Source organism: Battus philenor, unplaced genomic scaffold (genome assembly GCF_028537555.1).
Source record: "Battus philenor isolate CCGP_79_NKW_IND1 unplaced genomic scaffold, ilBatPhil1.0.hap1 SCAF_24, whole genome shotgun sequence".
Classification (NCBI taxonomy): Eukaryota; Metazoa; Arthropoda; class Insecta; order Lepidoptera; family Papilionidae; genus Battus; species Battus philenor.
This window is the reverse complement of record NW_027181687.1, coordinates 8403258-8419842: the sequence shown is the minus strand read 5'-3', so window position 1 is coordinate 8419842 and position 16585 is coordinate 8403258. Positions and strand designations below refer to the sequence as shown.

At 35.7% G+C, this 16585-nt stretch overlaps 1 protein-coding gene across 1 annotated transcript; it reads left to right on the top strand.

The window, feature by feature from the left end:
• Nucleotides 1-225: 225 nt before the first annotated feature.
• LOC137924563 (stabilizer of axonemal microtubules 2) lies at nucleotides 226-16562 on the top strand. Its single transcript, XM_068767954.1, has 13 exons — nucleotides 226-284; nucleotides 2331-2478; nucleotides 2769-2972; nucleotides 4910-5096; nucleotides 6679-6821; nucleotides 7703-7794; nucleotides 9396-9506; nucleotides 10304-10400; nucleotides 11332-11518; nucleotides 12565-12657; nucleotides 13805-13917; nucleotides 14636-14729; nucleotides 16307-16562. Exons 1-13 carry the CDS (start codon nucleotides 277-279, stop codon nucleotides 16387-16389), a joined length of 1560 nt encoding a protein of 519 aa, XP_068624055.1. The 5' UTR covers nucleotides 226-276; the 3' UTR covers nucleotides 16390-16562.
• The last annotated feature ends 23 nt before the right edge of the window (nucleotides 16563-16585 follow it).

The window sequence follows — 16585 nt, the reverse complement described above, 5'->3', positions numbered from 1 at the left end:
TTAATTCTACTTTTAACTACACAAAAATAATTATTTGCCCCCTGATCCTTATATAGCCTTTTTAGTTTTCATAACTTCGCAATCTAAGCGGCAGCCGTCTGGAAATAAAAAAGTAATGTTTATTATTAACAAAAGAGCAAGTTTTCAACGTCATTTTATTTTAATCATTTAGATAGATATGCTTTTTTAAAAATTTATTCCGTTTATAGTACTTTTAGGTTTTAGATTTATTTTATTTTTGTAAAATAATTTCGGCAAAGGACCAACAAGGAAATTATGCCTGAGTGAGTTGAATTTAGTTCTTTTATATTATAATTCTTATACTTGTATACTTTGTAGGGGATTATTCGGCGATAAAGCTTATTTGGTACCGGACTCTCGGTGCTGTACAAATGGCATTTGCAGATTCCGCGAGTTCAAAGTGCCATGGCGCAGAAAGCACCCAGTCTAAGACCTCTTTTAAGGTAGCGAAAGACGAGGGCTCCCGAAGAAGCTTCGGCTCGGGCCTCTATTAACAACTATTTTATCGGAATGGAAGGCCTTGGAGTAACACACACTAGGAACTCTTAGATCACTCCTTGGAGTGACTATGCTCAAGGGGCCCCACGAGGCTTAGGCTGACACTCTAGACAAAACCCGCTTACCATTCCGACACAAGGGCATCCGAAAGTGCCCTACCTCGACTTTGTCAATTGCTATTTACTGATAATACGACTGCGCTTGAGGAAGTTATTTTTATGTACAAATACATAATACCTAGAGACCATCAATTTATGTTAAGCTAAGTTAAAGTTTGACGCTGAAACAGTTTGTAAAAAAAAATACTAGACTAATATTATTTACTCTATAAGATAACACGAGTAAAACAGATAGTTAATTATATTTTGTGTTTAAAACTGCGAAATGATACAAGTTGTGACCGGCAATGTCACTTATCAGATTAACGCTACGTTGGTGTCATTGATTTATCTCATGAGAGAATATGTCTCGCTTTGTTCGTTTTTTTTAGTCTCATGTAACATACAGGATGATTGATCATAAGTGTAAAGTTTTATAGGGATAAATGTACTACTCATCTGCTGTTAAATAATATATGATGCATCTTATTCAAAATTCATTAAGTTTCATAATTAATAAATGCTGTAATAATAATATAGTATTTTCAAAATTAGACCTTTAAAATTAATTATCGTTAACTATATCCCTGCAGACTTTATACTGCTAGAAGTTATTGGCTTGTCTCATTTTAAAATAAAATATGAATTAATAAAACAAATTTCAAATTGATTACTTTTTAGTATTACATATATATGCTCATATATCATATACTCAGAATGATTATTGCTAGGTGCAAACCTACATTCACCCTCTTAAAGCTTATACATCTATAACCAATCACAATTAAGTAAAAAATATATATAAATATAGTATAAATAATATAATATAGGCCCCCTAATAGGTGGACGACAACATAGTGCGGTAAGTCACTGGATTTCGAGGCAATCTTTGGGGAGAGGTTATGCCTTGCAGTTGTCTATTGACTGATGATAGTGACGAATCTTAGCAATAAAGAAATCAATATGTGCGCGATATTTGTGCTACTTTAAAATACCCAAAAAATCTACTGCGCATTTTATCAATGAAACGATCGCTCAAAAATATGTTGCATCAATATATTTTTTCTACTAAATCGCCTACGACTACCAGCAGCATAGTTTACAGAGATAGCTAATTTATATATATAATATGTCCTATTTATGTTTAGATAGCAAATGTGGTATTTATTATGTATAAATATAAAACCGCTCGATTATTAAAAAATAATTATGGTAATAAAACATAACATTTGACACGCTTGCGACAGGAAGAGTTGTCGAAGTAACCTGCCGGAAAGTTTGCATTTATCGTGACATTTTTGGTCGAATGTAAGATAATTTCTCGAGTCTGTATTGTACTGGAGATAGTGCTATCGTCGCCCTTTTTAAAAATAATACTGATGATGCTTTTTCTTCAATAGTACTTTAGAATTATTGATATACTTTTTTATTGCACTTGCCTATTAGTTATCTCTGCACCAGTTTAAGATGACTAATTAAGAAGAAAGAGCCAATAAGACATTAAGTTGGTCATTGCATTGAGTATAAACCGTGTAAATAAATGAATAACCCAATCAGTACAGGTATGTACTGTAGCTAGTAGTTAATAGGTTTTCCCTAGAGAATTCAGTATAACAAGGAAGCGGCGTTCATCCCGTGTCTGCAAAAGCCTGTATGGCAGGCCGCTTCTAAGTGGTAATTAATATAATTGCTAATAGCTGACGGGTTTTACAGGTGTGTGCCTTGCCCAGCGGCGCAGCCGTGCGCCCCGTCAGCTGGCATCAAGTCCGGTCCTCGTGATGGGCAGACCATCGACGGCAAGCAAGAGCACCCGTGCCCCTGCCGCTCTTGCTGTTGCGGGAAACCTGCTATTCTCAATCCAGTAAGCATTTCTGATGCCTGGGGCCTATCTGTCTGTTGATATTTACATCTCTAGGTTCACAGTGGTAGAAACCTGGAAAAGTTTAACTTTGTTACAGTCCCTTTGGTGGAGAGAGTTGCTTAGAAGTTCCACAATAAAAAGCCACTGTCATTTAACCATATGCTTACCAATAGTATCATACTTAAACCAATACTACGTAGCAGTAATAACGAGCGTTCTCACGTAAACGCTAAAACTGAATGAGGAAGAAGTCTTGAAGTAAAAAAATAAATAGCTTTGCTTTTTCGCAGTGCTATAAGCAGCCTAAAATTCCGAGCTCTTATGCGCCGCGTCGCTGTTATATGAAACCGTCTGCGCCCGTGGAGACATGCACTACGTACAAGCTGTCCTATCTGCCTGTGGAAGGCTGCAAGAACCTCAGGGGAGAAGCGCGCAAACCTCCACCCAATCTTGTGCCCAGCTGCGAGCCTATGGAGTCCTGCACCATACAAAAGGTTAACACATAGGCTTTCTATAAAAAAACTTTTTTTCCAACTACATTTCTGCCGGGGGCTACCACATGTCTTACAACTCCCGAAATGTAGTACTTTTAGTAATTTAGCTGTCAGTTACAAGCCCTGATCGTTTCATTTAACACCATTTGATTAGTTTTCGATCACGTTGTAAATAGAGCAAACTGAAACGATTGTTGTTTTAATACAAAATCCATTATGTGATTAGACATTTTGCCAAACTGTGATAGGAAATTTCGTCAAAAATTCGACATCAATAAGTCGTTCCAAACACCTAACCGATTTTCTTTTTAATTTTTACAATTAACATACACCTTTTAATAAAATAAAACCCTTAATGATTTTCATATAATTTGAGACTTATCTTTACTTTTATATTATGTGAGGTACTCTTAAAATATGACTATTTTAAAGTACAAAATGCTAACAGAACGAACACAAAATAAAAATAGAGTAAAAACTGAACAATGCAAATGCGTGCGAAACGAATATCACCGTATTTTGTTCCTACGGAATACAATTTCGTAATTAGAATAATGCAACGAAATTCGTTTACCGATTTGTGCTATTTTTCATATTCCTGGTAATAAAGAATGAGAATCTATCTTGGCTCTAGGAAGCACGAGGATACCTAGTTGACAATAATATTAATCCTTTGCAATAATTGATGAAAATCTTGTACAAAAATGTTACATCCAGATTTGACCGATTGATTGATGAAATACAAAGTCCTAGAATGGAAAGAAACAAGTTATATTTATATAACCTTTGGAATATGATTAATGTCACATTGATAGTTCTGTTCTGGTCTGTTCGATTCCATGACAATGGAAAAATGCGGACGCATGATACGCTCCAATATTCGAATCTAAAAAGTTTAAAGTTAACGAAACTATTATACAATAGTAGCATACACAATAGTAGTATACACCAGCTTTAGTTTTCCAATACAGGTTCCAATATTAGTTTGTGTGTGTAAGCCATAGTTTTTATTGAAAACTCGTTATGAAATCGTTCGGCGTTTTGTTTTCTGCATCTAATTATGCAAATGGCGACTACGAATCGCGCAGTTTCCTGCGCTTTACCTCCATCTGGCCTTTAAAAGGCAGCGTACTGTAAGAGGACAAACAATGTTATGCAAACGGCGTCCCGCTACTTTAAGTTATAAAGTACCACAAACTCACTGATTTAATGTATTAGAATTACTCGCACATTTTCGTATGGTACTACGATGCTCGCACGGGAATAAAGTAATTCTTGTATTATTATTGTTTGTTAGAGATATAGGCAATGCAATGATACACGTTCTCAAAGCAGCCTGTAAACTGAATACTCGTTATTTGTTATCCTCAATGTTGTACCTCAATATAATATTAAACTGAAATTACATTTACTAATATCTATGTCAGATACATTTGTGTATTTTTTGTATTTTTTTAATACTACTTTTCCGTGCCGAATTTCGTATGATCCGTGCTTAGTTGTTGATTATTCGGCAAAAGAAATGTTTCAACCAAATTACAAAAGTCTAAATCTTATGGCTCCAGAGATATCATGATGAGACAGTATGTTTCTCTTCTGTGTTCTGCTATCAGAACCGCATTTACCACAGGAAAAAAGAGTAATTGACTCGCCGTACGCGTGCTTTAGGCGCCAGGCAGTCGTTACAGGTAGTACTAAACTAGTACTATATAACAATTTACCGCTATAGTAATTCACGTGAAAGATCAGAAACAAATGACTCATAAGACGCTTTATGAAAACATTTTCTAGTATAGATTTGTGGAAACCAGATTCAGTAAACTGTATTTGTAGTTCAAATGTCATGCCATCCGTTTAAGTGTGAAGTTCGGGTTTGTTTAATAACCTTGGTGTCTGAAATACTATTTCTTATAGACAAATTAAATATCTTCCATCAGATGTCCTTTCTACCGAATCCCGTGTGTGTGACTCAATCCATACGGCCGTGCCATCACGACATGTGGGGACAAGGACCCATGCAGAACATCACGACGCAGCGGCACGACTTCGTGGCCAAGCCCTGTGTACTACGAGAGAGTTTTAAGCCGCCGGCGAAGTTTCACAGCGTGGAGCAACCTTTTGAAAGTAACTATTTGATCTATTTCTTTCCTATTCAATTTTAGTTTCTGGAAAAAAAGTTATGTACTCAGTGCATTGAAGAAACTCTGAGATCTCTTACGAAACGCAGTGGCGCTTCTAAATAAATTACTCTGTGTTGTTGTGTTTATGCGATTCGCTTTATTTGAATGAAGACCACCACCATACCTGCAAACAACAAATTCAATTTTGTTCCTCGTTCCTTGCGTTCGACCGGATATCGTATAAAGATTCATATAAATAATAAATGAAATGGCAAGTGGCTCTTGTCACGGTTTGGTAGCGTTCAGAACGAACGTAGTCCCTGTAGATATGCGCTTTGCTATTAGAATAGATATCCTGTATCGGTGGATACAATACGGGCTGCTGCACTACAATAGAAGTAGTTCACTGCACCTTTACATCACATGTCATCACCGAAACTTCTCTCAAAGTCAGTGTTAAATGTATTATAAGATCATTATAATCATCTATAATAGTTAGCCTAAAATTAAGTTGGAGTTAGTTCGTTACACGTTAATAACTACTCAGAATAACTAACAAGAAACTCGGTGAGTTTTATTTTTGATGGTAATGTTAACAAAGAAAATGTTTTTTTTTTAATTAGAAAAATATTTTTCTCACACCATATTCACATACTCTGAAATAGAGTAATATGCCTTTTGGCAGAGACTGTGCTTAATAAATATCTTAAATTTACCAAGAAATAAATTTTCCGCGTCGCTCGGTAGTTTGATATGGAATCGAATACATTGACCTATGAAGGATTGAGACACTTTATGGAGCCTAATAGCGGGTATAGCAAGTATATTATTATTCCATAGATTACATTGACAGAGGTCACTGTTAGTCTTATTTTTACCAAGATTTATATGTATTTATATTATTTGGTTATTGTGAATGTAGTGTATATAAGTGTCTTAAATTTAATTTTTGGCTCCTCTGGACAACCATCATGTTTGGCTCAAATAGCTCGTTTCTGGAGCACAAAAATGTAATCTTCGTCTAATGGAAAATAGCTAAAACAAAATAAGCGCGCGGTGTAAACTCAGTCAGTAGACAAGTCTTTTAAAGAACAAAGGTTAAAAAGCTCCGCTTAAAAAGACGCTATACTGGCTACAAGTTCCTCGTTGATCATCAAAATAATTATTTCTACTCGTTTCACGGTCTTACTAAAAAAGCTAATATGTTTAGTTTTACTATTATTTAAAAGCAAGTTAAATATAATTAACTGGGGTGATATCCTAGAGAGAGCACTGTTTGTTTACATTGTCAATTACAGATTGACGTGTATTAGCCTTAAAAATTAAAGATAGGTCCGCAAATAATACCATCTCACAAATGTCCCTCATAAGATGAATCAAGTCATGAATGTACAAAAGGAGCAGAAAAGGTATCTATTTCTGTGTCAACGCGCATGATAATTTGTCAATAATAACGACAAAGTATGATATAAACAATTTTCATAACTATAAATGATTAATATAAAGCATAGTTCTTGTCGACAGAAAACAATACTACAGTAACATTATAGTGTAAATAATACAGCTATAACCTATAAATTTTTCAGACCGAACAATCAATAAGCTATCATACTTGCCGCCGGAGAAGATCGAACTCGTGAAGTCTTTCGCGCCTGAGCGATGCTACGAAAAACCAGCTGCCAAAATGGAGGGCTCCACAACACATAAGATGAGCTATCTACCTAACAAAGTAAGATTATTCATTTATTGACATTGTTTTCCACCTTGAATCATTTAAAGTGATCACTGGTGTCTTCATCACAATTATTTCAGCCTTATGACGTCCACAGCTGGACGAAGGCTTCAAATGTATCGCAGGACGTCAACTCAAGGTTTTAAGACGACTTTATGGTCGACGTTGAGTACAGGCCGCTTTCAACCGGTCCTATTGGAAATATTTGAGGGGTGGCCTATTATTTGTGTATGTAAAAGGAATGTCAAAAAATTCCAATTTGATTAATACTGATACCAAAATGAGCTTCTTTAAAGCAGAAATGAGGAAATGCGCTCACGAACCTAAGGTCAACAGCTTAGCATATTTAAATGGAATGAATGGTCAATTGGGGCTTAAGGTTACTGAGTGAAATCCATAAACCGGCAAGCGCAGTAAGACATCTACCCAAAAAATGAGCAAACGAAAGCTTACCTGGCTTTTGTTAGTCGGAAGGCTATGGATGCGGACCGCTTTTGACCTGTCCTATTATGAAACTATGGAGGAATCCTATGCCAAGCAGTGGACATGCTGCGTCTTAATGATGATGGTGACATCCTTTCACTTAAAATAAAACCACGATCATCTGAAATTAACCAACAACAAGCTTTTTTTGACTTTTTAATACAACAACAGTCAGTACTAATTTCCTATCCGATGTTACTAAAGTATGTATTGGGCCCGAGCCGAGGTTCCCCAGAAAGCTTCGCTATCTAACCTACACACACAAGCTAAGTGCCCTCCGAATCCGAATTTGCAAATGCTGCTAGGCCTGGTCAAAAAAAAAATTGTCTACTTTGCTAGCGCAGGGCATAAAAATAGTTTCTGTAGATTCTGTCATAATAACAATCTGTCCTCAGATCATGCCGAAGGAGCCTGTGCCATGGGCATGTAAGGGACAGTACCAGAAACCTTGTCAGCGAATAGAAGATAACACGACTTATAGCCTTAGGTAACAACTCACTGCAATGTTTAGTTGTACTAGCTATTAATTCCGCTTTGCGGTCTAAAAAGACTGTAGATCAAAAGAAAGTTCAAGAATTTGACTTTTCTTCAACACTTCATTAAAGATATTCTCTTGTATAATACCGAAAATTAATATTTGACTCAAATTAAATTAGTCTTAGAATAAACTAGAAATGTACGGACATTAAATTTAATACTATTTTTTTTATAATTTTATACGCATATAACTTTTCTTATACTTGAGGTAAATATTGGATAAAAAGTGTAAGTAAAATTATTAAGTGTATAATAAATTCTTACTGATTACGCATACTTATTAGCTAAATGCTTATTTGTAAATACTATTAAACAATATTTGTAGTTTTATAAAACAATGACAATTTTCAACTACATTTATTCTTTGACATATCAGTTTATTTTGATCGCAATTGTCAACCTTGTACTGAATATACATGGTTATTGCTGTTAAAGCTCCAAAGTGATGAATGTATAAACCAATTTGCCAAACAATTCATGGTACTCTCCGAAAATTGATAGTTATAGGAATAATAAAAAACATAATGATAATATAGAATGAAAAAGGATTTTTTGAACACTGATTACTACATGTTAAAATTAATTATACCTTTATACTGCTAGAAGTTCTTGGGCCTGTCGCGTTACTATAGAAAAATAAATTAATGTAGCATATTTAAAAGCGGAAATACTTGTAAAAGCTGTCTGCCTTCACATACCTATGCTTTTACATCTATATCCAATCCCATGAAATTAAATTGGACAGGCATCATAACATAAAAGTTTAGTCGTGTTCATTTGAATTGCAAATTCGTTAAATTTTAATTTGTGACGTTAAGTCAATAGCGCACTTAGTGCATAAAGCAAGAGCAATGTAGTAAGATCTAGATCAGACGACGAAAGCGTCTTATGTCAGTAAATGCATCTTTAATTGCATTATTGTGGATAATACCACACCGAAACAGATATGCGATTACCTAGAAGTACATCATCTGGCTTATTGCTCGCCTCATGCAATTTACACACACTATAACATTACAAATCGTCTCAACCTAATTCTTCATGTACTACAAAACGTTGAAACCTATGTCCAAGTGATAAAAATATGGGTAAATTTGTAATAAACAAGCTTATTAGGTATAGGTATAAAAGTTTTAAGGGGGTGAATGTATACCTTATTTGTCAGCAAAAAGCTTTAAAGCATTTTCACCTATTAATAAAGATATTTTGTATCCTAAAAAGAAAAATTATCAAACTCATACTGCCCTGTACGAAATAATTGTATTAACAAAATTGCTTGCTATTTGTACACCTTCGAGAATAATATAAATGGTTCAGACATTTGCATTGTAGCGTTTTAAGTCAACAAAATCCTGTTGAGGTCTTTCTTAAAGCTGGCTCCGTTATGGTAACATTGTTGAAGACAAATCGCATGTCAAACAAAACGGTGGTTGAAAGGGTTTCGTCTCCGCTGAAAGCGTGCCGTGATTGAGGCTTTATGGTTAATAGTTGAAGACAAGACAGTAAAGATGTAGCTAGCTACTACTTTAAAATTAACTACAACATTCACAGCTTTTTGGATGCCAAGAGTGACTGCCGTCGCCGAGCCATTGTACCAGGTAGCTGCATGAACCCAGTCACCCCTTCGAAGAGGTTCGAGACACAAACCATTTACAAGAACAGGTATGCAAGTATATGAATATTAACTATTTCGTCATCGTTTCAACTCAGACCCCCTGCTGTAAGGCTTAGGCCTTGAAGATATTTATGGGGAGATATACGATAAACGCAGACAGGTTGACGCTGCTGCTCATCCTATAGAAATTTGTTTGTGAGTAGTGGCAATTCTATAAATTTAGTACACAGTGTGAATTATATAAGATAGTGTCCCGGGAATGGAACCCAGGTGCCGGTACTCTACAGCTGGGCTACCGCTACTCATTATATTGCCAATTATTAACTTATGTAATATAGTTTAAAAAAGGAGTAGGTAATACTAAAATACGGAATGAAATCTAGAAATCAGTTCAATTGATAGCTTATTTCACTGTCTTTATTTCCACCATAGAATATCCATTTCAATATACATAAGGGACCTCCACAGATTTTTAATAACACTGGTTGAAAGTGGCCTACGTCTTTGGTACTTAAAATTAGAAAATGTAAGTAATGGTCTCATTCCTTATATATAAATTTATAAAAAAATTGTAGTAATAATTTAGTACAATGTAAAAAAAATGCATAAAAACCATACACAATATCTTCAATAACATATTTTTTAGAAACAACTGGCCTTACGTATTATAGTGCTATTACAAACTTATTTCATTTATTTATGCTTTGTTCTCGATTTTAACTTTTCGGTTTTATCTTTTAAGCATAAAATTATGCAGAATATTTTATTCAGATACATATCAATAATACAGTTTTCTAACGGTTTAATCACGTAACAATCAAATAACCAGTTAAATGTACTGCAGCTATTTGCCGGTTGAGGCACCGAGGCCGCAGCCAATAAAACCGCTTCCCAACCTCGTGCCGTCGACAGCATTAATGGACGGAGACACAGTACAAAAGGTAAAATGTTTACAATTAATCATATAGAAACGTAATCTATATCCAGTATGTTCAGGTATGCTAATCATTTACGGATCTCGTTGGACATTGATCTTTACGTTTGTAGTAACATCTTCCAAAATACTACAATGTCTAAAGACGAACGTCTTTGATCACCATTGTTGTCGGCGATGATCTATGCATCCGAAACGTGGTTGCTTACGGTTGGTCTTATAAGAAAACTAAAGATCGCCCAGAGAACAATGGAAAGAGCTATGCCCAGAGCTTCGCAACGAAATCGTTCCGCAGAAAACAAAGGTCACCGACGTAGCTCGAGGAATTGATCATTTGAATTGACAGTGGGTGGGGGGGCACATCGCTTGTGCAACCAATGAAAGTTTGATGCCGATAGGTTCTTAAATAGCGAGCTTTAACGAGCGAGGCTTATCCACGCCGTAGACACGACCTCCCAGATGGACCGACGACATAATTAATGTCGCGAAAAGTAGCTGGATGTAGGGCAATACAATTCGGTGAAATTGAGGTACGTTGCGGTCCGAACCGAGGCTCCCTCGGGAACCCTCAAGATTCGCTACATTAGTAAGGGTTTTAGGCTACATGCCTTCAGCGCCCTGTCCCCTTGCACCCGCGGAATCTGCAAATACCACGTGAGCAGTGGTGGAAGCCAGTTTGAAAAAAAACACTTAACGAATATATATGTGAATGTATAATGTAAATAGAATGTATGTGTGAATATGTTCATTCAAAAGAAAAATTACTAGTATATATGTCAATTACCACATGACATTGTAATATTTAACAGTTGTTCTTAATGAAGGTACGAGTCCTAACAGTAGGCTTGTCTGTGTCATTATAAATAAAATGGCAAAAACGTCAAAAAAGAGAGAGTATTATCATATAATCAATGTACTTAGGTTTAGTAATCTTCCAGCTATCTTTCCTACCGAACCCGGTGTGCGTTACGCAAGCGATTCGGCCGTGCCACCACGACATGTGGGGGCAAGGACCCATGCAGAACCTCACGACGCAGCGGCACGACTTCGTGGCTAAGCCTTGCGCTGTGAGGGAGTCGTGCAAGCCTCCAGCCAAGTTCCACAGCGTCGAGCAACCCTTCGAAAGTACGTAATAGATAGTGGTCTGGTTACACTAGATTGCTCAAGGAAGCCGTTTAAACTTTTTTTAATTCCGATCACAAAAAAGTGTATTGACACTAATTCAGATTTTGTACTATACTATTTACTAACAACTTATGACAGTTTTACCTTAATTATTATTTTTATTCTTACAATCAATATGAATGAATATGTATGTATTGTATATGTACATATATGCATTATTTTAAGTAAATCTCTCTACAAATTTTTCTTTTCTAACGCAGTAATTTTGACTGTTTTTGGATGCATACATAACAATTTTTTTGAATTTCTGGTGTTAGATTAAATTTTTCGACACTGAACCATATAACAGCTTATATTACACAGTTTTCAACACAGTAGGAATATAATAATTCAGATTTACATATGTAATTAGGGACAAAGTAATTATAAATAACGGCAAAAAATGGCGCCATTACAAATCTCGCAAAATTCACTTAGTTTTCGAGGTTGTAAGTGTGTCAAAATATCCCGTCACAGAGACCAAGTAATATTTTGCATCTAAACCTTCTACAAATTCAAAAGCAAATTATGATCCGTGACTTGTGTACAGAATTTACTATACTGTTCATATCGAATCCGTTCATCTAAAGATCATCAATATTTGTCTCGGCAATTTTGACATAAAAAATTATAAAGCAGTCCTTAATTGTAACATATTCATTCTTTTGACAGTGGAGAAAGGCTGCGATTCATACTAATGAAACTGTCCAAGAGATAGTTCTCTTCAGTGTTTGTATATTTTTAGGTAAACACTGTTAGTGTCATTGTCTTCCAGTCGGTCGGGATGGATAAGTTACCCTGTAGTGACCCATAATCGTTATGTCCTTCACAAGCGTAAAAAGTGACTAAATATACTAGTTAATAGTTTTAGTACATCTGCAATATTCGAAAAGTAAACAAAGAATGATATTCCTGCAGACAGTTCACAATGATCATACATTTATGTTTAGGAATCTAAATTAACTTAGAAATCGATCAAAATTTTAAAATATAATGTCTTCATCTAGATCGAACGGTGAATCGAATGTCATACTTGGACCCAGGACGCGCCGAAAAGCTGGAGTCTTTCGCACCTGCGAGGTGTTATGAGAAACCATCAGGTCAGCTAAAACACTTTACTCATAAAATTTATATAACGTTGTAATATCAATTCCATGATCATGTGCAATATTAGCCAAACATTCAACGGTACTATAAAACATATTTTCGTACCATACCTTTCAATGCCTAAAGACAAAGGTCTAAGACCGATTGTCTCATCAGTGATGACTTACGACGTTGAAACGTAGTCTCTCACTTCGGCCATCATAGGCAAACTCAGTGGGTCACCGAGCCATGGGTAGGCCTCATAGAGCGCAGAACAGATGGCCGTTGAGGCCTGAAGCTTTGGAGTGGTAGCCACGGGCCAGTGCAATGTAAGACGCCGGTCGCTGGGTAACACTGGATGCAAGCCGCTTCGAGCCGGCTTTATAGGAAATCATAAAGGCTAGCCGTGAACATCCTACGGCTGAAATGATGATGAAAGTTTTTTATTCATTGTGGAAACTCAAAAACTAGTTAACGATAATAGGCAGCATCATAAACAACAAGGAGTCATCACAAATTTTAGCGTTTATTTAGTTTATTATAGTTTGATTTAGATTGCGTAGACGAACAACAGGATCAAAATCCTACTTGGAAGAAAGTTACTCAACAAGCTTTTCAGCATATATAGGATGTGTACCGAAGTCTTACAAAATATACATAGACTTATATAAATATAATACATGTACAATCAAAAATTCTTTAATTATAATTTCGAGAGTCAAAAAACTCGTTAATGAATTTGCGCTTTTATGAATGACACTTAAAACGACATTCTAATTCTTGGATAATGACTATTATGACTCAAAAATACATGTTTTATTAAAATTTACAACATAGGTACTTAATTTTCTTGAGTGTCGATCACTTTGATACTTGCTTTGGATGACTTTTCTTTAGTATGTTAAGTTTCTCGCACATTTAATAGCGTTACAGGTCTAAAAGTAATTCATTATCATCAGCACTTTGAACATCATCGACTGCTGGACATTTCCTTAATATCTTCCATACTTTATGTGTCCTCTGCGTTCACCGACAAACTCAAGTGACAGGACAGATTGGTTTTCACTCGTTGTGAATCTATATTTATTATAACAATCATTAACTTTTAGAAACGATGAATTAGCGCTAAACTTAGCTGTTAATTAATTTCTACAATTTTAGCCAAAATGGAGTCATCGACGACGCAAAAGATGTCGTATCAACCGGTGTGTGCGCCCGCGCCGCAGCGTCCTCCGTGGGCGTGTAAGGGTCAATACCAGAAGCCGTGTCAAAGGGTAAGCTTGCATCTAAAGATTGTTAGCCAATACGGATCCCACCACCCTCCCACAAAAAGTATATTTTGAATTCGCTATTGAAACATTACCCGGGCACTGTCAAATATCAAACTGCTACGCAGCTATAGTAGCTACGAAAAGTACACATGCTTATCTCAGAAAAAAGCTTAGCATTATGTTTTGGTCTCAGTCTACATGTTTCCCTGTTATTCCCCCACGTAGCGTGCAAAAGTTAAAGCAGTTTACGTAAAAGTAAATAATTGTTAATTTTTAACCATGTCCTGGACAAGATACCAATCTTTATATAGACGTGGATTACGCTATTAACGACCTAAATCAAGTTCGATACGTGTAAAGTATGGAGAAATAATAATACTATTAATTAATATTAATGGTTAATTAACAGTTATAAATATTAACACTCGGAAATATGTGCATTAGAGCCGACGGTTTAGGACCCCAAATAGGTGGATTTATTCATTTACTATATAAAAAGAACAATTGATATAGAGGTATAAGAGACGGTCTTACTGTTCGAGGCGATCTCTGCCAGACAGCGTTTGGATAGAGATGAGAGACATGAAGGATAGGGCAGTTGAGGCTGTACATACATATATACATGTATAGTATAGTTGTTATATGAGAAATAATGTTTTAAAACTTAATTTTAATATAAATAAAGCATTGATGATTATATTAAAATTGATTAAACTTTCAGCTGGAGAGTACCACGATATATAAATCTTCGTTCCTCCCACCTGGCGAAGACTGCTCTCAGTATATGGACCCATGCTCTTATGGCGACTGTAACCGTAAGTACTGTAACTGTAGCGACCTTTAAAGTATATGATTTAATTTCTGTGATGTGACGTCATCTAAGTATAATTAAAACTGCCACTTACTTTTGGTTGATTAGAACGAGAAAATTTCCATATTTCGTATGTGATGAATAGTATATATAGTGATTCAATACGTGACGTTAGCGGATGGTCGGCCAAGTCAAGTGTGGCACTTCCTTTCCACGCTCTCCAGTGGAGAAACTCTTACTCAAACATCAGTTCTTCACAGGGAATACGTTTGAAAAACGGTACTTCTCTTTTGCTCGATTGATAAGGCTATCGTTATACGAACGAATTAATATCAACAATAGCATTCCTTCTACAGGACGAAATTGTAGAGAAAGTGTTTGTTCAATTTGGAAGTCATTTACATGTCGATTCGTTCTTTATAATTTATATTATCTGTTTTATACAGGTGCATATGCCAGACTCTACGAATTTTAGTGTGTTTCAATTTGGAATGTCATTTACATGTCGATTCGTTCTTTATAATTTATATTATCTGTTTTATACAGGTGCATATGCTTGACTCTACGAATTTTGACTTATATTAATAGTATAATGACTATCATTATGAACTGATATGAATGAGTTTTAGGATGTCCACAACTGGTCGTATGCCACTCCCATATAGTTTCAATAGGATCGGTTGAAAAACCGAGTCCAGCGACCTCCCGACATCCTTCAGAAGGTTGCCTGTCCACCTTGTGAGGTTTAACGCTGAGCTGGTCATTCTATAATCGACACTTCAGAACCATAAGGTCTCAGCGGCCATCTGTTTTGTGCGCTATGTCGCCTGCCTATAATTGCGGGGGTGGCAGTGGTAAATCACCTTTGTACGTGTCTTCCTTTTTTTGGAAATTAAAGCAAGTTGTAATAAATGTGGTGTTTATTATAAATGATTTACAATGATAATTAATATAACAAATATGAACAACTATCCGCGCCAGAAATACAACCAGCGTTCGAAATTAAGTTCAAACAAGGCTTAATATATTAATTTAAAAGTAAGCCTAATATAGATAAGAACGGCCCCGTATTCTTTCTCGAATATTACTTCACTCAATTTTATTTTTCGCACAACATTTTTGTAACTTTTTTTTTAGTCGCAACGTACCACGTAGGTCATATATTGTTTAATTTGTTTTGTAAGCAGGGGCCGTTTTTTACAAATTATATTATCTTTCGAAAACGGACAAGTCACCTTTGATCGGGTACCGCTGTCTCTTATCGCTAGGAACAACAACCACAGGTTCTATTCGTGGCAAGAGATACATACTAATAATAGTTTTACTTGTAGTAGCGATGTTGTAGCCATAATAAACAAACACTTCAACTTTAGATAAACATGGATTCAATCACTCGTCGTGCCTATTTAATATATTTTATTTAAAAAAAGATATTAATTTAAAAAATATTACTTTATTATCATTCAAATGGCTGCCAATAGACGCTCACTGCAAGGCAAAATCCACAAAGAAACTCCTCCCAAAGATCGACAAAATGACCGTGCTTACACGTATTATTATTAATTTTTCTTTTTTTCACAGCTTGTGATTGCGTCTGTCCATCGCAATGCATTGCGAATGATCCTTGCGCCTGTACCTTCCCGAAGGCGGAGTGTTGTACTTGAATGCGCCATTACGAACGCACGTTCGAAATTCAAATGAGGCCGACCCAAAATGGCGTCCACCACTGTCCGAAAGTGCAGCAATTGGCCTTGCTTATTTACGTGTATTTTTTAAATTTATACCCTAATTATACATTATTTATTATATAAACAATATTTGAGAGGTTGTTAAATAAAAGCCGTTATATAATCATTATTT